At 41.7% G+C, this 22716-nt stretch overlaps 1 protein-coding gene across 3 annotated transcripts in view; it reads left to right on the top strand.

The window, feature by feature from the left end:
• The first annotated feature begins 9055 nt into the window (after positions 1-9055).
• Positions 9056-22716, top strand: part of CNNM2 (cyclin and CBS domain divalent metal cation transport mediator 2) — a 149516-nt gene continuing 135855 nt past the window's right edge. Inside the window, exons 1-2 of one of the 3 annotated variants that reach the window (XM_012770291.3) lie at positions 9056-10895; positions 19398-21164. In XM_012770291.3, coding sequence (XP_012625745.1) covers positions 9275-10895; positions 19398-19405 — 1629 coding nt within the window. In that variant the 5' untranslated portion in view covers positions 9056-9274 and the 3' untranslated portion in view covers positions 19406-21164. Of the gene's footprint in view, positions 10896-19397; positions 21165-22716 lie in introns of those variants that run through there. The other 2 variants (XM_012770265.3, XM_012770274.3) reach the window with 2 other exon arrangements.

The raw sequence follows: 22716 nt of genomic DNA, 5'->3' as shown, positions 1-22716 counted from the left end.
AATATGCTAAAAAAAATTTGTGAATTAGTTGCCCATGTTTACAAATCAGAAGATTTTATATAACATATAAACTTCTGGCTTCTCTTGAAAAATTGGAAGTGCTGGCAACACTGCATTTCTGCACAGTTGTGATGACCAGAGCTGAGTTATGGCTTCCTCCCTCTTTAGACAGGATGTGTCCCTTTGGACACATTGTCACCCTCCCCACCCAGTCAACTTCACTGACCCCTGTAGGGGGGCAGGCTTTTGAATTTGTGACTCTTTCTTAAAATTAGCACAGTTTCATCAAAGTTACAGTGAGGTTTTTTTCCATTGTGTTCAAATGATGGCAGGTCAATGGCCTAATCTATGACTCTAACATATATTTAATTCATTACACCAGTAGGCGAGAAGGGCACATGGAGCTTTGCAGGGATGCTCGCAGGAGGGAACCTAAGAGTGTTGGAGCTGCTTATGGTAATTTGACATATAACTCAGAGCCTAATTGTGTCAGGTGAAGTGGCCTGGACAGTTTATTCTCTGTTCCCAGAGTTAACAAGCTCCCATAACATAACTTTCTTTGAGAATATTAAATGAGCATCCTCTAGAAGGCAAATGTCAATTGCCAGAGAAGGAGAGGTTTGCACAGCAAGTGGAGAATGATTCGTGTGGCTTCTAGGCTTCCTAGTTAATCTTTTTTTAATTGTCCTTATTTTCTTTTTTTTGATTAACCTTATTATTCCTTTCAACTGGATCTAACTAATGAAACACTGCGAGGGAGGTATTTTTTATTTTTGCTTTGAAGTAATGTAGCAGGAACACATGAAGCCAATGCAACTCTTTAAAAATGGTGATTTCTCATGGTCATGGGCAAAGTTCATTGCTTTGTGTGGCTATAAACCATGCAAAAAAAATCCAAAGTTGTTTCTTTGCTAAAAATAACTCCCTTATACCTCCCTCAAAATGCTGATTTTTCTAATTTTACAGAAGAGAAAACTGAGGCTAAGTATATTTAAATGATTTTCATGATGGAATCACAGTCTAGTGTTAGAACAAAGACCAGAACTAGGTCTTCTGACTCCTGTACCATTGTGTTATATAGTTTGTCCTTGCTCTTCTTTAGGGAATTCCTAAATTTAAAGATACAGAAATTAAAAAGGGAAATGGTTACTGTAAAAGTAAAGGTAGTGGCTATATCTAGGGTGGAGGGAGAAGAGTGTGATCTAGAAGGGATATATATATATATATATATATTTGGGTTTTCTTGACTAGGGGGTGGTTACCTTTACTATTATAAATTATTATAAAATGAACAGTCTTTGCCTGAGACTGTCCCAGTTTAAGCCTTAAACTGGGTTAATTATTAATAGTACCAATTTTTTTCATTTCCAAAAGGGTTCTGTTTTAGATGATAAATTATTAATACATGGCATTATACTGTACATTTATGTTTTATGCACTTTCATGTATTTATTATAGATCAAATATTTTTTAATTTTAAAAAGTAATCAGGAAGCTTGCCTTATGATTAGGAGTTCTGGCCAAGCTGGAGAACTGTATGTTTGCTCTTATACTCAGGAGTACCCCAGTGACCACGGTAGCAGCAGTGGTGAGCCAGATGTGGGCTTCCTGAACAGAGGCTGCAGTGTCTCATCTTGGTTTTCTGGGGGCGCCCCTGGCATAAGATCCTTATCTTTCCTTCTTTGTCCTATATGTGGTTGGAGAAGTGGCATATATCCCTTAGTCCTAATTGTGAAGGTCAGTCCAAGGTAATATATGAGAAAGTGCTTTGTAAACTGTGAAGGTTTTTTCTACTTTGAGTGGCAGGAGCTCCCTAAATTCCTAAATCTCCAAGGCCTCAGCATCACTGCAGTGGTACCTGTCAGCTTAATGTTCCCATAATACAGCTCTTCTACTTAAAACTTTTTAGAACTCCTGAGTACCTACAGAATGAAATCTAAACTCCTAAACTTGGCATTCAGTGCACCACAAATTGACCCCAACCAACTTTCTAACATTATTCCTGCTGTTCCTCTTCCATGGCTATTGAACCAAATTCAACCACACGGTGTTCCAAAAATGCCGCTCCCTTTCCAACCTCGCTTCATACATTGCTGTCTAATAGTATGCCTTTTTCTTCTTTCTTATCTCACAGTCCCGTTGTTATGGACCAAACGTTTGTTGTCCCTCCCACCCCAAATTCCTATGTTGAAGCCCATAGTGTGACTATATTTGAAGATAAAACCTCTAAGGAAGTAATTAAGGTTAAATGAGGTCATAAGGGTAGGGTCCTGATCCAGTTGGATTAGTGTCCTTATAAAAGAGACCACAGAGGCCTGTCTGCAAGCCAGGAAGAGATCCCTCACCAGAAACCCACCTTGTCCAACCTTGATCTAGAATGTCTAGTTTCCAGGAGAGTGAGAAAATAAATTTCTGTTGTTTAAGCCAGCCAGTCTATGGTATTTTTTTGTGGCCCAAGCAGATTAAGACACCTTTCTTGGAACAGCTCTGACATTGCACATTTAAATCCTCTATTCTACAAAAACCAACTCAATGACCATGAAGCTTTCCTCAATTCCTCCACTTTATTTGTACTTGTTTTTAAGACATTTGATGTTTGATCTTGTATTATATAGTTATTTATGTACACATTGGCTAAAAACTTCCTTACTAGTAAATTTTTGGGGTAACCTCTGGTTTATTATTGTAGCTCTGCAATGCCTAGCACAGTGTTTGAAACTTATTAGATACACAATATCTATTAGTTGACAGATACACAAATAAAAGAGAAGAAAAAGAAATGGGTTGAGAAATAAAACACAACTCTTAAAATTTAAAGAGGAGGCAGAGAATTAATGAGCTGTATTAATAAATGGAGAAAAATAATTTAAATCAGTTTAGTGATATTTAAAATAAATCAGGTATCTCAGAGAAACTAAAATTAGGCAAATTTTTTTCTCAGTGGGATCTGACATGTTTTGTCTATGCATTGTGGAGGGCGGGGGGTGGGGAATTTGACTTATTGGAGTATAATTCGACTTACTGGAGTAGAATTTTATTTCCAGCTTCAGGAGATATGGAGAAAAAACCATGAGAATGAACTCAGCCAGTATGGGAAAAGTGGTATTTTGTGATTAGAGTCATAATCATAAATTGAAGCTCTGATGTGAGAGCCACACAGGTCTGAATCTTATGGGAGGGCCCAGAATTGGAGATTCAGTACCTGTTCTTTCTCCCGTGATCCTGTTCCTAATTACCATCCTCATGTCAGAGTCTTCCTTGTAATCCACCTATTCCTTACTCCCCAAGAGTAGTTTTTAAATCTAGAGTTTTGAATAGGCAATATTCACATGGTTCAATATTTAAAAACAATGGAAGTGAAATGTTTCCCTAAAATCATGACCTGGGTTGAGTGTTTTAGTCACAGTGATAAGGATAACTGGGCTCAAGATCTCTCTTTGTCCAAGGCTGAGCTGGAGGTTGTAACTAGCATGGAATAGCCAGTCATAAAGAACATTCTAGAAGAATCTAGAAAATTCCAGAGTTGCTGGGCCTGGCAGTCAGGAGGGCAGGGGTGCTGGAGTAAGGCAAAGAGTGGACTTTTAGCAGCAGAACTATTCTCTGAGTAGTCCAGGAGGGTCAAGGGGGTTGTAGAGGAAGGGAGTGAGTGACAGCACAGTGCACAGAAGACCTCTTGGGGCTGCCCTGTGGAGGGTTCTGGAAGGGCAGGCTTTCTGTGAGAAGGGCAATGGGTGTGGAGTGCTCTTTAGCTCCTGAGGCTGCACAGCACCGTGGAGGGACCGGTAGCATGGGAGGAGGGGTGGTTGGAGGGGGCAGAGTGGGAAGGGGCAACATGCCATTAGTGAGACTGGTCCCCTCACACCCCCCTCCTGTGTGGGCACCAGGAATCCTGATTCCTGGGAAGGGTAAAGGGTGGCACCCAAGGAGCCCAGACCCTTCTCAAAGGGGGAAGGTTTTCTCACAACTCTGTCAAAGAGCCACATTTTTCTTTCTTTTTCAGACCAGTAACAATGTCCAGAAAATATCTAGAAAAAGGAGGGAAATGGGAAAGCCCTAAATATAAATAAGAGGTCTGAAAAGTCCTCTTGAGATGGTAAATGGCATTGCAGGTTTTATTTTACTTTTTTTTTTTTTTTTTTTTGCCAACTATTGTGAAAAATTCTCATTTTAGCTATGAGAGTTCTAGCGGGTAATATTGCTTCTGAGAAACTCTTCTAAGGGCTAACATATTTGATTCTATGGAAAATTTAGGTAACTCCTGCATTTTCCCAGTTCCTGTTTTTCCTCAGAACACCTAGTGTTTTTGTATGATTACAATGTCATTGTTCAAGCAGTAATTTTGAATACTTTTTTATAGCTAGGCAATTTTCAAAAAAAAAAGACTTCTCTATAAAATCATAGATTTATGTTGAGAAGTAAAATGTGTAGAGAGCCATTTAGTGTTTTACTTGAAACCTTTAAGAATATCAGACTCTTCTAAAGAAGACAGAAGAATGGCCAACAAACATATGAAAAAATGCTCAACATCTCTAATCATCAGGGAAATGCAAATCAAAACCACAATGAGATATCACTTAACTCCAGTGAGAATGGCCTTTATCAAAAAGTCTCCGAACAATAAATGCTGGCGTGGATGCGGAGAGAGAGGAACACTCCTACACTGCTGGTGGGACTGCAAACTAGTTCAACCTCTGTGGAAAGCAATATGGAGATACCTTAAAGCGATACAAGTGAATCTACCATTTGATCCAGCAATCCCATTGCTGGGCATCTACCCAAAAGATCCAATGACACTCTACAAAAAAGACACCTGCACTTGAATGTTTATAGCAGCACAATTCATAATTGCAAGGCTGTGGAAACAGCCCAAGTGCCCATCAATCCAAGAATGGATTAATAAAATGTGGTATATGTATACCATGGAGTACTATTCAGCTCTAAGAAGCAATAGTGATATAGCACATCTTATATTTTCCTGGTTAGAGCTGGAACCCATACTATTAAGTGAAGTTTCCCAAGAATGGAAAAACAAACACCACATATACTCACCAGCAAATTGGTATTAACTGAACAGCACCTAAGTGGTCACATAGATACTACAGTAATAGGGTATTGGGCAGGTAGGAGGGGGTGGGTGGGTATATACATATATAATGAGTGAGATGTGCACCATCTGGGGGATGGTCATGCTGGAGACTCAGACTTGTCGGGGGAGGGGAGGAAATGGGCATTTATTGAAACCTTAAAATCTGTACCCCCATAATATGCTGAAATAAAAAATAAAAAAGAATATCAGACTCATCAAACTCAAAAAGACTTAGGTCTGGATGCAGTGCCTTCCCAAATTCCTGAACCTGTGCAGGTGGGAACTTAGCTTTTGCAGATCAGAGAGTTGAAGTCACCCTTCCCTCTTAGTATCTAGTGAAGGATTCTCACAAAAGAGGGTTAGTTGGAGAAAGTATTTGCTAGGAGGTTCTGGCTTTAGCTAAATGACTTGCTCAAGGTCAGACAAGCCAGAACTGAACTAGGGTTAGACATCAGTAGGAACCATATAGCAATCTCAGGCATTTTGTATCCCTTTATGAAGGTAAAATATCACAATTCAGGGTTATGTTGTATTTTTTTTTCTTTTAGATTTCAGAAGAGATTCACTAGAAATAATGTTGACCCTGCCCTCCATTCAAACAGATGAGCAGCTTGGAAAGCCCCCAGAAGTCATCATAAACCTTCACTAGTAGCTCCTCCCTAAAGAGAGTATACTTCCTTGAGCTAAAAAGCCTCCAAACTTGAAGGGGAACATCCCTTTTACTAAGAAAAGGTATCTAGATTGCTGTGTGTCTTGGGTATACAGGAAGCATATAACCCCCACGCCTCTCCACCCAGGATCGCTCAGTGTTTCCCTGTTTGAACTTGAGCTTAGGTTTTTTAAATATTGTAAATGATCTGGGCAGGTCTTTTCTAATATTTTTGTTATTAAGTTCTGAGTTTCTAACTTCTAAATTGCTGAATGTCACATTTTCCTCATGGTTCTAGCTTTCTCCAAAATGCACAGGAAATGTCTTTAGGTTTGGCAAGCTCTTCCTCACTCCCTTCTCCACACTCCTATTCCAAAAGCGTATATTCAGCAATTCAGAGCCTTTAAGTCATCTTCCCTTATTCACACTTTTTATGAAGTTAAAATGGTTTCATTTTCAATCAGCTGACTTAGAAGGACCATGTTTATCCTTAATGTTTGTCAGATATCCCTAAAAATCTCAACTATTTCTCTTCTAAACTTCTATAATGCTATTCCTACAAATGCATGCCAAGTCTGCCAGTCAAGTTTTCTTTATCTGAACTTATTTTTCAAATATAGCAGTGTGAGAATTAGAGGTAGGGTAAAGAACAGCAGAAACTGAAGGGCTGGAAACTAGATGGGGGCATTATTTGAAATAATCAGAATAAAAATTCCTACATTTCTGTAACACTCAACAAAATTTTTTTTTTGAGACAGTCTTGTTCTGTCACCCTAGCTAGAGTATCATGGCGTCAGCCTAGCTCACAGCAACCTCAAACTCCTGGGCTCAAGCAACCCTCCTGCCTCAGCCTCCCGAGTAGCTGGGACTACAGGCATGCACCACCATGCCTGGCTAATTTTTTCTATATGTATTTTTAGTTGTCCAGCTAATTTTTTTCTATATATTTTTTAGTAGAGACGGAGTCTCGCTCTTGCTCAGGCTGGTCTTGAACTCCTGAGCTCAAATGATCCGCCTACCTCAGCCGGCCAGAGTGCTAGGATTGAAAAAAAAAAAAAATTTTTTTTTTTTGAGACAGAGTCTTACTCTGTCACCCCAGCTAGAGTGCCATGGTGTCAGCCTAGCTCACAGCAACCTCAAACTCCTGAGCTCAAGCGATCCTCCTGCCTTGGCCTCTCAGAGTGCTAGGATTACAGGCATGACCACTCCAAAAGTACTGTTTTGAATACCTGCCTACCAGTGTTCTAGGCCCTGGTAAGACGGCAGTGAACAAAATAAAATTTTGTCCTCAGCAAGCTTAACTTCTACTGGAAGGAGACAGATAATAAACCCAATCAATAATTTACATGGTATATTAGAAAGTGATCTTTGCTTTGAAGAAAAACAAAACAGAGCTGGGGTATAGGGAGTGTTTTACTTTTTTTTTTTTTTTTTGAGACAGAGTCTTGCTCTGTTGCCCTGGCTAGAGTGCAGTGGCATCATCATCACAGCTCACTGCAACCTCAAACTCCTGGGCTCAAGTGATCCTCCTGCCTCAGGCTTCCAAGTAGCTGGGACTACAGGTGTGCCACCACACCTGGCTAATTTTTCTATTTTTGGTAGACGGGTCCCCATCATGTTGCTCAGTTCTGGTCTTGAACTCCTAGCCTAAAGCCATCATCTTACCTTGGCCTTCCAAAGTGCTGGGATTACACACTAGGCTAGGGAGTGTTTTTTGTAAGTTTAAAATAAGGTGGCTTTCGAGGAAAGTCTTGAAGGAGGTGAACCAACCAGGTTATGCTGACATTAGGGAGAAGAGTCCCAGACACAGGAAACAAACAGCAAGTGTAAAGGCTCCCAGGGATTCCCTGGAGTGACTGAGCAATAGCTAGGAGAGCCTGGCTGGAGCAGCAGGTGACAAAGTCAGAGAAGTAATGGGAGGCAGCAGACCCTTTAGAGCCTTCTAGGATATTGTAGGTACTTTGGCTTTTACTGTGGTGAGATAGGAAGCCAGTGGAGGGTTTCAACCAAGAGAGTGAAAGGATCTGAGAAGATCACTGGTCGTTGGGATGAGAAGGGAAAGGGGCAGGTGTAAAAGACAGAGATCAGTTAGACAGATCGGTTAGACCACTGTGATCATCCCAGAAATTAATCAGAAGTGCTTCATGTGTTTACAAAAGGGGAAGAAACTGTGCTTGTAGAATAAAAAAAAAAAGTAGTGAAGCAATAATTTTTCAAATGTTTTAAATTTTGAGAAAAAGACCAGTTTGACAGCTTACTCTGCTACTGCCATCTCCTCTAGATGCAACGGTCTTCGGAGTTCAGAAGCTTGGTTTCCAGAATTTTTTGCTCCCGAGCGATCTATGACACTACCAGGGTTTGGTCAATGTGATTAAGAATGAATGAGCCTTTTTGGTTCTGCTTAGGATATCTATCTCCTCCCATTTCCTAAACTTGCCTGGGTGCCTATTGTCAATACAGATTCTGGGCTCTTCTCATTCTGTACGTATGGGAGGGGATCCAGGGAATATATTCTTATAGCAGTAATACGTGGGGGTTCTTATGACTAGGAAGTCTGGGAAACTGTCCTAACCCTCCCACCCTTAACTCTCGCACACCTTCTGGGGTTTGCGGCGGACCTGGAAAGCGCCGCAGGGCACCTGTGCAGCCCGCAGGTGGCGCTACCTGACCGCGAGTCGCAAAGGGCGCCCGTCCTCTAGGGAGAAGCGAGAGGCGCCAGGACAGCGGGTCGGCCCGGGTGCTGGGGCCACCCGGCGGCCACTTGCCCCGGCGGAGCTGCACGCATGAGTAGTGGGGGAGCATGACTGGTGCCCCCGCTTTTTGGGCTTGTGTGCATCCTAAGCCGCCCCTAGTCCGCTTCTCGGGCTCCTGGGGCAGAAGAGGCAGTGCTTTCTGCCCGAGCATTGACCACTGGGGAGCCAACAGGGGTGCGCAGCGAGAACCTGCCACTTCTTGCCACAGGGAATCAGTCCTACCCGGCCGACCCAAGCGCCGGGACCTACTACAGAGCCCCCTCAGGGAGGGCCGGACCGACGGCGGCTCCTTTCCATTGGCGGCCGGACGGAGGGCCCCGCCCCCTTTCCTACAGCTCTCATCTTTGACTGGCTCTCGGGTTCCGGCTGGCCACGCCTCCTCCCCTCGCACATACACAAGAGTCACGCGCCTTTCAGCTGGAAACTTGGCGTGCTGAGGGGGACAGTGGCCCTCATCGCCCCGCCCACTTACCGTGTCATTGGTCCGTGGCGCCGTGCACGACCACGCCCCCATTCCAGCCCCCTGGCTGGGAGGGCGGGCGCTCGCTCGTGATTGGCTGGTCGGCCTGTCTCTCGTCGGAGGGGCTGGCGCTCCGCTCCCTCCTCCTCCCCCCTCCCGCGAGCCTCGGGGTTCCTCAGCTGGCCGGGGTCGAATCAGTGTCAGTCAGGGAGGCGGACTGCTGAGCACTGGGTGCGGACGCTCGGTTGCAGTCTAGCCCCGGGGCTTGTGCCTGCGCTCGCGCCGCCGGGTGGGAAGGATGAAGCCGCAGCTGGAGCAGCCACCCTATGATTGGCTGTGGCGCTTGTGAACCCGAAGTAAAGATGGCGGGCGGGCAGGCAGCCGCCGCACTGCCCACTTGGAAGATGGCGGCGCGCCGCAGCCTCAGCGCCCGCGGCCGGGGGGTCCTGCAGGCGGCTGCCGCGCGGCTGCTGCCGCTGCTACTGCTGAGCTGCTGCTGCGGCGCGGGCGGCTGCGCGGCGGCGGGCGAGAACGAGGAGACTGTGATCATCGGGCTGCGGCTGGAGGACACGAACGACGTGTCGTTCATGGAAGGGGGGGCGCTGCGGGTGAGCGAGCGGACCCGGGTCAAGCTGCGGGTGTACGGGCAGAACATCAACAACGAGACGTGGTCCCGCATCGCCTTCACCGAGCAGGAGCGGCGGCCCCACAGCCCCGGCGAGCGCGGGCTGGGGGGCCCCGCGCCGCCGGAGCCGGACAGCGGCCCCCAGCGCTGCGGCATCCGCACCTCAGACATCATCATCTTGCCCCACATCATTCTCAACCGCCGCACTTCGGGCATCATCGAGATCGAGATCAAGCCGCTGCGCAAGATGGAGAAGAGCAAGTCTTACTACCTGTGCACGTCGCTCTCCACGCCCGCCCTGGGCGCCGGCGGCCCGGGGTCTGCGGCTGGCGCCGTCGGGGGCAAGGGCGGCTCGGGGGTGGCCGGCCTCCCGCCGCCCCCGTGGGCCGAGACCACCTGGATTTACCACGACGGCGAGGACACCAAGATGATCGTAGGCGAGGAGAAGAAATTCCTGCTGCCCTTCTGGCTGCAGGTGATCTTCATTTCGCTACTGCTGTGTCTGTCGGGCATGTTCAGCGGCCTCAACCTGGGGCTCATGGCCCTGGACCCGATGGAGCTGCGCATCGTGCAGAACTGCGGCACCGAGAAGGAGAAGAATTACGCCAAGCGCATCGAGCCGGTGCGCAGGCAGGGCAACTACCTGCTGTGCTCGCTGCTGCTGGGCAACGTGCTGGTCAACACCACGCTCACCATCCTGCTGGACGACATCGCCGGCTCGGGCCTCGTGGCGGTTGTCGTCTCCACTATAGGCATCGTCATCTTCGGGGAGATCGTGCCCCAGGCTATCTGCTCCCGGCACGGCCTGGCTGTTGGGGCCAACACCATCTTCCTCACCAAGTTTTTCATGATGATGACCTTCCCCGCTTCTTACCCGGTCAGCAAGTTGCTGGACTGCGTCCTGGGCCAGGAGATAGGCACGGTCTACAACCGAGAAAAGCTGCTAGAGATGCTCCGGGTCACCGACCCCTACAACGACCTCGTTAAGGAGGAGCTGAACATCATCCAAGGGGCGCTGGAACTCCGCACCAAGACAGTAGAGGACGTAATGACCCCCCTCCGGGACTGCTTCATGATCACGGGCGAAGCCATCCTGGATTTCAACACCATGTCGGAGATCATGGAGAGCGGCTACACTCGCATTCCAGTATTTGAAGGGGAGCGCTCCAACATCGTGGACCTGCTCTTTGTCAAAGACTTGGCCTTCGTGGATCCAGATGACTGTACTCCCCTGAAAACCATCACCAAATTTTATAACCACCCCTTGCACTTTGTTTTCAATGACACCAAGTTGGACGCTATGCTGGAAGAATTTAAGAAAGGTGGGAAATTTTAGTATCTTTCATTGGCTTGCTTTTTTCTCTCTCCATCCTCCTCCCTACTTGAGTCTTCTACCCTCAGACCAACCCCCCAAGGCGAGTTGACCGGAATTTCTCCTTCTCTCTCTTAATTGCAAAGTTGAAAGGGTGGTGTGGATTTGGGGACGGATTGAACTAGTAGTAAGCGCTTCTAGGTTCTTGAAAAGCACAAGACTGCCATCACTTACTTTGTTCCATGATTGAAAAGCAAACTTCCTAATTTATGTGCATGATACTCGTCCCCCTCGCCCCCCTCCCCCCCATCCCCCGCCCCCGTCTGCTGCATTCATTGTCTGGGTTCTGAGTGGGTAGGTGAAAGTAGGGGCTGGCTAATGCTCTGCCATTTGGTTGACATGTACTAATCACAGGCGTTTGGGAAACATTTAAATGGTTTTTCTGAACCCAGTGCAATCCTTTTTTCCTTCTCCTTAAGTATTCACACTGATGTTTCAAAGATTGGAAGTACATTTCCCATAGCTTCTGTTCCTGGTTGTCTGGCGACCTCTGGGGAAGATTGAGGTCTGCCTTTGAGGGTAGGGGATAGAGTAAGCCAAGTGCCACCAAAAAAATGACTTGCCTTAGCTAGAAGAGAGTCATCTTTAAAAAACAAAACAAGAGTTAGTTATTAATATATAACTTGGAAAGACAAGAGCTAAGTTAACCTTTTTTGAGGCGATGCCTATATATGTAGCTTTCTTTGCTATTTGTTTACATTTACCTGACAACACATAAAATTTCCCCAACTGAGTATGGTTTTGGCAAAAAGCTTGAACTTTTACCAGTAGGATGAATCCCTCTATTTATGATGGTTTATTTATTTATTGACTCTTTCTGTTTAAAAGTGTTCCTTTTTAACATTGATCCCCTGGTGCATTAAATTGAAATGTGTCACCAAGTCAACTCTCACTGCTCCAGGGTGTTTAGCAGGAAAGAGAAAAAAATACAGAGTCTGATGTGCTAACACAGCACATCATTTTTTGCATTGTGGGATTTTGTTTGTTTGTTCTACTGTGTAATGAACAGGTAAATAGTAACTCATATTATATTGAAATTCTGAAAGTTTCCAGTAAATAGCTAGTGTTATTTGAAAACTGAGGGATGCTATTTTTTAATTGCTTTGATGCCAGTGCATTTGCATGTATTGAAATGTGTATATAACCTTTCATGACCTAAAAGTGCTCAAAACTAAGTTTTCCTTCTCTAAAAAGAATTTTGATCACTGATAGTGGTCTCTGCCATGAAAAAGGCCATGTGTACCTGGTGACAGCTCACTGGATGTGATGATCTGAACATACTCAGCGAGTGTGTGATTGTCCTAATTCCATTTTTCTAGTTGAATAGTGTCCTCTTTAGAAGGGGATCACATTGCAGTTAATTTTCATATAAAGGAGTGGAGCAGAATGTGCTTTGGAGATTGATAATTTGCATTTAAAAGCAGAAGGAGATTCTTCTGGATTCTTAAATAGTAAAAAGAAAATATCCGGTATCTCTAGGTGACATTGCTTCTTTTGGGGGTGTCATGATTCTTTCACTGATAAGTCGTTAATTAGAGCATCTAATCAGTCTCTTCAGTAATTTTGCAGTAATACAGAAAGATATTTTGAAATGCATGAAAATACCTCTGAAAGTCCTTCTATTGATAACTTTCCCAGTATTGACACAGATAATTTATTGTATTTTTTTTCAAATATTCAGAAGTCTTGCACATTTACTGATAGATTGATGACACTAGTTTGTACTTCTTGCTGAAGTCCTTCCTTCAATGCTTTATTTTTTTTCTTTGAGAATTTATTCTTCACAGCTCACTAATCCTTCCCCTACTCAAAATTTCAAAATGTGCATTATTTTAAAATTTGTTTTTGGTTGTCCTTGAATAATTTTCCTTTGACATTTATTTTCATGAGAAAGAGTTTTCTTCTAAAATCACCTCACAGTATTTTTTTGAAATGTAGTCTTTAAATTAGTTACTAATATTTTCCCATGAATTCTGGGAAAATAATAATGTATAAGATTTTATTTTATTTTATTTTATTTATTTTTTTTTTTTTGAGACAGAGTCTCGCTTTGTTGTCCAGGCCAGAGTGAGTGCCGTGGCGTCAGCCTAGCTCACAGCAACCTCAAACTCCTGGGCTCAAGCGATCCTCCTGCCTCAGCCTCCCGAGTAGCTGGGACTACAGGCATGCGCCACCATGCCCGGCTAATTTTTTTTTTTTATATATATATCAGTTGGCCAATTAATTTCTATTTATAGTAGAGATGGGGTCTCGCTCTTGCTCAGGCTGGTTTTGAACTCCTGACCTTGAGCAATCCGCCCGCCTCGGCCTCCCAAGAGCTAGGATTACAGGCGTGAGCCACAGCGCCCGGCCAAGATTTTATTTTTGTCCTTAACCAGAATTATGTATTGGGTTAAGAAGATAGTGCAAATTAAGGTATACATTCAAGCTGGTGGCATATTCAGAAGAGCAGGCAAAGACCGCACATTGGAAATTTAAGCCATGATCCTAAAAGGATGGAATGGATGGGTATTTGTTTATTACTTAGACTATTGGAATAATTGGTTTTTCACTTTACCTTTCTTGGGTTTCTTTGATGTTTGGTCAGTTTACTATCAGTTATATTAGAGTTCTTTTTTGAGATATAGTCTCGCTCTGTTGCCTTGGCTAGAGTGTAGTGGTGTCATCATAGCTCACTGCAACCTCAAACTCCTGGGCTCAAGTGATCCTCCTGTTTTAGCCTCCCAAATAGCTGGGATCACAGGCTCACACCACCATGCCAGGCTAATTTTTCTGTCTTTAGTAGAAATGGGGTCTCGCTCTTGCTCAGGCTGGTTTCCAACTCCTGACCTCAAGTGATCTTCCTGCCTCAGCCTCCCAGAGTGCTAGGATTACAGGCATGAGCCACCATGCCCTGCCAGGTATATTAGTTCTTTTTAATGTAGGGTTTCACCTGATTTTTTTCTTCTTCATTTTCTAATTTGATAATGACATAGTCTTAATAGTGGACCTTCTGTTGTTTTTCTCAATTGAATAGTGGTGCATGGAATAGTTTGAAGACTTTTTTCCTCCTCCCTTTCCCTCTCTCCTCACTTCTCCATTTCTAAGAAACAAAAACAAAACAGACACCCCCAACAATACCACTGTAACTCCCCCAAACTGGTTAGATCATTAATCTGGATCTCATTGAAAATTATCCTTCCTAATTAAGGATGCCTGTATTGAAACCTTTTCTGTTTATAGCTATACAGAATTCATGTAAGTTATTCTTTGCTAAGGAGGGGGAAACAGAAGGTTCTGTAATGTGGAAAGAAAAGCTACCTTTATATTAGTATATGTGAATATCTTCTTTCTAATGCATGGAACTTTTTTGTCTGGCTACCAGGAAATCCTTTGCTTTACTTGACCTTAGAAGATAGTAATTGTGCTAATTTTGCAGTTTGAGCTTGATGATGGTGGTGATGATGATGATGGTGATGATGATTACTTACCTATTTACTCTGTGCCAGGGACAGGGCTTAATGCTTTACATGAATCACCTTGTTTAAATCTCGCAATGGCTGAATGAATTATCTCCATTTTACAATTGAGGAAATTGAGGTTTATCCAAGGTCACACAATAATTTGTTTATTTGGGGTTTTAAGTCAGATCTGTGTGACACCAGAACTTGCTCTCTTAACCACTGTCTTCTACTAGTTCTGTTGATCCTGATTTGCCACTTCTGTTTTACTGAGTGGAAGGTTTGGTCTTTCTTTTTTTTTTTTTTTTTTTTTTTTTGAGACAGAGTCTCGCTTTGTTGTCCAGGCTAGAGTGAGTGCCGTGGCGTCAGCCTAGCTCACAGCAACCTCAAACTCCTGGGCTCGAGTGATCCTTCTGCCTCAGCCTCCCGGGTAGCTGGGACTACAGGCATGCGCCACCATGCCCGGCTAATTTTATATATATATATCAGTTGGCCAATTAATTTCTTTCTATTTATAGTAGAGACGGGGTCTCGCTCTTGCTCAGGCTGGTTTTGAACGGTTTGGTCTTTCATCCACACGTTGTCTCAGAGTCCATTGGGCAGTGGGACACAGAGATGTCTTTAAACATATACACAGCTTTAAACCCAATGCATCTGTGAGGTACGTAAGAGTTGGTATTCCTGTTTTTGCCATTAAATCATTTTTTTTGACCTGTGTGATCCTAAATCCAAAGAATTTTATTTGCAATATTTACATGTCAGGCATCAATATTCATTTTGGAAATGTTCTATACTAACATTGTCCAGTTCTAGTGTGCTACCTTCATGGGTCACCCTACAACAGTTTTTCTAATGGCTTAATTATGTAATTACGTTTCACTCTTGGTTTCTTATCGTTTTCTGTTGTAGGGGTCACACAGTAGTTTGTCAAACTCAGTTTTGTGTTCTAATATTGGTTTTTATTTGCATTTTTTGTGACTATCTCATAACTGGTTGCTAATGAACATCCATTACAACTCTGCCCCTCTATACTCCAATCTTTCTCTTTTTCTTTTGTCAGTTTTGTAGTTACCTATAAATCTAAATAAGAGAATTAATTCAGGACATCCCTCTAGAGGATTATGAGAATTTTAGAAAAACTGTCTAAAGCAAAATAGTGCCTGGGAAGGAAAGGTGAGATTAAAGGTGCAGAAAGCATGCTAGAGGCTCCCATTTGCCTGAGGGAACCTTCTTAACAAAACATCAGGCCACCTAGTTTTCTACACCTAGGCGAATTTGAAGAATTAGTAACCAGTTATTGTTTCATTGTTTGTATTTTAGCTTTGTAACAGTTGCATTCCAGTATTGCAGAGCTTGTTAGGGACTTAGCCAAGCTCTTTTCTAGCTTTTTCTGAGCTGCAAGCAGGTGAAATCACCAGATAATGTTGTTCTTCAAGGAAAGAATGCAGTGTACAATTTTCACTTAAAACATGAGCTAAATAATTATTTCTTTCCATAATTTAACAAGTCTTTCCATATTAATATGCCAAGAGTTTAATATTACTTTTCCCCCCTCACCAAATTAAGTGTTCCATTTGCCTAGAATCTTGAAAGATGTTTTTTATTGATGTTTAAAGGTATGAATGGTGTCACAGGGATTGTATTCATGATCTTATACATTTATTTTTGTGCAATAATACATTGAATTATTAGAATTTGGCATATTTTTAGAACATCTTTATGAAATATCCAGATAGTATAGACTCAGAGGTGGAAGGCAGGCAGCTTGAAGATTACCTAGCCCAATGTTTGCCAGATGATAAGATTTACTTGGATCACTTATTAAGAGTAAGGTCCTAGGCCTCACCCAGAGTCCTCCTGAACCAGAATCGCTGAGGAATGGGCCTTGGGATGAATCCATGTTGTTTGCAGTTACCTTACCCTGAGGTGATTCTTATGGATAGGTGAGTTTAGGAAACACTGGTCTAGTCTAGTCAACCTCTTGAGGAAAGTAAACCCTGAGAAAGAGAAGAGAGAAAGTAAGTGGCTTTTTAGGGTCCCCCACCTCACTAGAAGCATTGACTGGACTGGAACATGCCCTGATTTCTAGATTGGAGTTCTTTCCACTCCCAGAGGCTGGTCTTCTGGTCCCACGTTATTCAGACTTACAGGTAGCTGTATCTTTGGAAAAGCAAATGATTAGGGTTAACGCTGGTTTTTGTTTTATTTGTCTTGTGATTTTGATGTCAGTATTGTAGATATCCTGGATTCAAGCAATCTTCGACAGGCATTTTGTTAAGTAGAAAATAAGTCTGAGGCCGGGCGCTGTGGCTCACGCCTGTAATCCTAGCTCTTGGGAGGCCGAGGCGGGCGGATTGCTCAAGGTCAGGAGTTCAAAACCAGCCTGAGCAAGAGCGAGACCCCGTCTCTACTATAAATAGAAAGAAATTAATTGGCCAACTGATATATATATAAAAAAAAAAAAATTAGCCGGGCATGGTGGCGCATGCCTGTAGTCCCAGCTACCCGGGAGGCTGAGGCAGAAGGATCACTCGAGCCCAGGAGTTTGAGGTTGCTGTGAGCTAGGCTGACGCCACGGCACTCACTCTAGCCTGGGCAACAAAGTGAGACTCTGTCTCAAAAAAAAAAAAAAAAAAAAAAAAAAGAAAATAAGTCTGAGTGAGCTCATTTGATTTTATTTTATCTTAGTTTGAGATTTTTACTCTGCTATGATCAGAGTAGGAGTGTATTTTAGGAAATGGATGTTGATGTCTAGAAGCCTCAGGTAGTTAAATATAAGGTTTGTTTTTTTTTATTGAGCATGTTTTGGATATCCCTTAATGATATATTTTCTCATTGGTTGTTTCTTTTATGAGAGTAATGATTGGATTTGGGACTGTGAGGGTGAAACTTCCTTGACCCTTCATTTCTGTTCATAGTACAAGTCTGTAAAGTTTCCATTGAAATGTCCATCAAAGCATTCAAAACCTGTGTCCCATTCATGTACCTGTATGACCTTCCCTTCTGCCTCCCCCCAACCTCCAGTTTTTTGAAAAAGTATAAACTAAAGTCATACAGAGAATCATGCCCGATTTGGGGAAGTTACTGTGTGTGTTACTAGGATTGCTGAAGTCTGAGCATAGACCTTTAGGTCAGGAGAGACCATGACTGTATAGTTGAATACTGACTCTGAGCTGGACAAAACAGGAAAGGACCTTGTTCTGCTTTTTCTCTTGGTTTTTATGGGGATTGCACACCTGCCTCTCCCCATACCCCCCAAAGGGCCTCGGAATTATTTAAATTCTGAGACATTCCAAACAATTGTGAGGAGCTTGTTAATTTTAATTATTAGCAAAACTAAACACAATTTAAAATATCATTAACTAGGAAAACCTACAGAATAGACTGAGCCAATATCATATTTTATGTTTTTTATTTGCTGTTTAACAACTTAAACTTTTGAGAACAAACCTCTGGATCCCAGTTAGATGTTTACTTATATATAAAATGGTATGTTTTTTTCAAAGGGTTCCTTTCCTCTAAATATATGTTAAATATATTATAAATATTATATATAATATATATTTATATGTTAATATATTTATGTATATCATTGGTGGTAAACTTACAATTCACTAAGATTTACTTGATATATAAAGAATATTTATTAAACTTAAATACATGGAAGTGGATCACCAGGATTGAATACAATTTATTTTAATATTGTCATTTCATGCTTTTTTCTTTAGAACACTCCAATAAGAAACCCCTAAATCATACCGACACTGAAAAGGAGAGACAATAAGAAGCATTCTTTCTTTTAATGTCACATACATTGGCAACTCTAGAGTGTCTATACAGAAGGATGATGGGGCAGCAGACTTTGGAAGGGGGAGCAAGGAGGCTAATAGTGAGGTTGTCATGTAGATCATATGATCTGCATGTTTGTAGGCTGGCTTAGGTGTTGATGGATAGTGGGGATGTTTAGCCCTCTCCCTATTTTACGTTGATCATAAATACTGCTATAAGATGGTGAGACCTTCACATCATCTTAACCCCCTTGCTGTCAGACCTAGGTGGGAATGTTTCTTTTTAAATTCACATGCTGTGGGGAGGAGACTACCTACTAATGGAAAGGTTGAGAACAATGTACTCTTCCTGGATCTGCTTTGGACAAATAACTTATCCTCTTTAAGCTTAACTTTTTTTTTTTGTAGTAAAATGGGGATATTTCCTAACTCATATGGTCTTTACTATTATAAGAATTAATGTGATATGGAATATAAAAGTGTTTCTAATAGTACTTAGTGCTTAGTTAACCATTATTTTTATTATAATAACTCTTTCTACAGGCTTTTTTTTTTTTTTTTTTCTTAGTTTATCCATGCTGTTATCATGAAATAGCACAGACTGGGTAATTTATAAATAACGGAAATTTATTTCTCACAGTTCTGGAGGCTGGTAAGTCCACGATTTAGGCACTGACACTTGGTATCTGGTGAGGGCCTTCTTGCTGCATCTTTACATGGCACAAGAGTGGAAGGGCAAAAAAGAGCCTGAGTCAGTAGTTCCCTGCAGTGCTTTTGTCAGGGTAACAATCCAATTGTGTGGGCTCCGCCCTTGTGACTTAATCACCCCCTAAAGGCCCTACCTCTTAATACCACCACAATGGGGATTAAGTTTCAACATGAATTTTGGAGGGCGCATATTCACACCATAGCAGTTGTTCTTGATCTTTGTCTAGACTAGAGATTGGTAGTCACAGAGACACCTTGGGCAAGTGTGCTTATATTGATAGTTGTTACAGATGTTGAAATTTTAAAAGTGCATAATTACTGTAGGTTTTTTTCTTTTCCTTTTTATTGTGTTTGAATTGTAAGCTCTGTTGTTTTTATCGCAGTTGCTGTTACTTGATAAGATGGCTACATGCATATGTATATTTTAAGAAAAACAGAAGGATATGTTACATGTTCTACTTTCCTTAGAGTAAGGATACTCAGTTTAAAATAATTCTTCATTCTTTTTAACCATAGGTGACTGAAAAAGACAACAATTTTTAAAAGAAACAGAGCAAGTGCTTGTGGATTTTGGAGGCCTTTAAGTAACCAAGGTTTTAAGACTAAAGGAAGATCTCAAATTACTCTGATAAAATCTTTTAACAACGATTATGTCCAAAGTATAAAAAATGATAACGTCTAATATAGCAGGTTTGTGTTACTTATCACAGTGTAAATTTGTAATATTTTGGAAGGCAACTAGGAGTCATATAAATGTCTTACCTTTTGGTTTAGTAATTTTTTTCCTGGAAATCTTAATGCATTGATTCAAGACAAGAAGAGAGCTATGTTAGCTTTTCATATTGCAAATATATTGTAGTGTTATCTATAAGCGGTGAAAAATTGGAAATAAATATCTAACACTGTAAGGCAGGACAAGGAGTGGGAAAGAGTTAGGAAAATGATAAATGTCAACTAATTGCAATCATTTAATGATAATTTTGAAGGTCATGTAGCAATATAGGAAAATTTACACTGATTATTGGCATGGATTATATACATGTAAGAATATACATGTGTATAAACTGGAAGGGAATGTGGAAAAAGTGGAAATGGTTGATGCGTTAGGGAGTGGTGATCATAGCCATTCTTTGCAAGCACTTTGTTAACTTTGTACATGATATACCTGGAAAAAATTCAAATCTGCTAAGAACATTATGAGTCCTGCTCTTAGGAAAACTAATCTTTGCTCCTGTTAAGGAACTCACAGTATTCCATTTCTCCTTAAGAGCATTTTACTGCTGAAACAAATGGTTCTTTTTTCAATTTTAAAAATTGAGGAACAATTCACATACCATAAAATTCATCCTTTCAAAGGATATGATTTAGGGATTTTTAGTGTATTCACAAGGTTGTGTAGCCATTACTAGGGTCTACTTCTAGAACATTTTCATCAATCCTAAAAGAAACTCCATACCTATTGGCATTCTGTTTCCATTCCCTGTTCCCCACAATCCCTGGAAACCACTAGTTTACTTTCTATCTTTGTGGATTAGCCTATTCTGGATATTTCAGGTAAATGAAATGTGGCCTTTAGTGACTGGCTTCTTGGTGAATGCCTGTAGTCCTAGCTATTTGGGAGGCTGAGGTGGGAGGATTGCTTGAGCCCAGAAGTCAGAGGCTACAGTGAGCTATCATCATGCCATTGCTCTCTTGCCTGAGTGACAGAGAACCATCTCCAATAAAACAGAAAAAAAAGAAAGAGTAGCATATATTTTCCAGATTTATCCATGTTGTAGCATGCATCAGTATTTCATTCCCTTTTATGGCCAAATATTCCATTGTACAGATATACCATATTTTGTTTATCCATTCATCAGTTCATGGATATTTAGTCTGTTTCTGCTTATTGGCTATGATGATAATGCTGCTGTGATCACTGGTGCACAAGTTTTTATGCAGACATACATTTTCAATTCTCTTGGGTATATGCATAGAAGTAGAATTGCTGGGTCATATGGTAACACTGTTTTAACTTTTTGAGAAACTGCCAAACTGTTTTCCAAAGTGTCTGTACCATTTTACATTCCCACCAACAATGTATGAGGCTTCCTGTTTCTTTACATCCTCACCAACACTTGTTATTGCCACCTCCCCCTTTTTCTAAAATTATAGCCATCCTAGTTGAGTGTGAAGTGGTATCTCATGGTTTTTTTTTTTTTTTTTGGCATATTATGGGGGTACAGATTTTAAGGTTTCAATAAATGCCCATTTCCCCCCCTCCCCCCAAAAGTCTGAGTCTCCATCATGACCATCCCCCAGATGGTGCACATCTCACTCATTATGTATGTATATACCCGCCCCCCTCCCCCCTCCTACCTGCCCAATACCCTATTACTGTAGCACCTATGTGTCCACTTAGGTGCTACTCAGTTAATACCAGTTTGCTGGAGAATATATTTGGTGCTTGTTTTTCCATTCTTGGGATACTTCACTTAGTAGTATGGGTTCCAGCTCTAACCAGGAAAATATAAGATGTGCTATATCACCATTGTTTCTTAGAGCTGAATAGTACTCCATGGTATACATATACCACATTTTATTAATCCATTCTTGGATTGATGGGCACTTGGGCTGTTTCCACAGCTTTGCAATTATGAATTGTGCTGCTATAAACATTCGAGTGCAGGTGTCTTTTTTGTAGAGTGTCACTGGATCATTTGGGTAGATGCCCAGCAATAGGATTGCTGGATCAAATGGTAGATTCACTTGTATCACTTTAAGGTATCTCCATATTGCTTTCCACAGAGGTTGAACTAGTTTGCAGTCCCACCAGCAGTGTAGGAGTGTTCCTCTCTCTCCGCAACCACGCCAGCATTTATTGTTCGGAGATTTTTTGATAAAGACCATTCTCACTGGGGTTAAGTGATATCTCATTGTGGTTTTGATTTGCATTTCCCTGATGATTAGAGATGTTGAGCATTTCTTCATATGTTTGTTGGCCATTCTTCTGTCTTCTTTAGAAAAATTTCTGTTCAAGTCCTTTGCCCACTTTTTAATGGGGTTATTTGATTTTTTTCTTCCTAATTTTCGTGAGTTCTAAGTATATTCTAGTTATCAGTCCCTTATCGGATGCATAGGATGCAAAAATTTTCACCCATTCTGTAGGTTGTCTGTTTACTTTCATGACTATTTCTTTGGCTGTGCAGAAGCTTTGTAGTTTGATCATGTCCCATTTATTTATTTTTGTTGCTGCTGTGATTGCCTTTGGGGACTTCTTCATAAACTCTTTGCCCAGGCCAATGTCTAGGAGAGTGTTTCCAACTTTTTCCTCTAGAGTTCTAATAGTTTCATATCTTAGGTTTAAGTCTGTTATCCAGCGTGAGTTGGTTTTTGTGAGAGGTGAAAGGTGTGGGTCCTGTTTTAGCCTTCTACAGGTGGCTATCCAGTTTTCCCAGCACCATTTATTGAAGAGGGATTCTTTTCCCAATCGTATGTTTTTGTCTGCTTTGTCAAAGATTAGATGGCTATATGAGGATGGTTTTATATCAGGATTCTCACATCTGTTCCACTGGTCAATATTCCTGTTTTTGTGCCAATACCATATTGTTTTAATTACTACAGCTTTGTAGTATAGTTTGATATCTGGCATATTAATGCCTCCCATTTTGTTTTTGTTGCCTAGAATTGCTCTTGATATTCGGGGTCTTCTTTGGTTCCATACGAAGCGTAAAATTATTTTTTCTATATCTGTGAAGAATGCTGATGGGATTTTAATAGGTATTGCATTGAATCTGTAGATCAGTTTGGGTAGTATAGACATTTTGATGATATTGAGTCTGCCGATCCACGAGCA

The sequence above is a fragment of the Microcebus murinus genome, chromosome 14, assembly GCF_040939455.1.
Source record: "Microcebus murinus isolate Inina chromosome 14, M.murinus_Inina_mat1.0, whole genome shotgun sequence".
Lineage (NCBI taxonomy): Eukaryota > Metazoa > Chordata > Mammalia > Primates > Cheirogaleidae > Microcebus > Microcebus murinus.
This window is presented reverse-complemented; position numbering and strand designations above follow the sequence as displayed.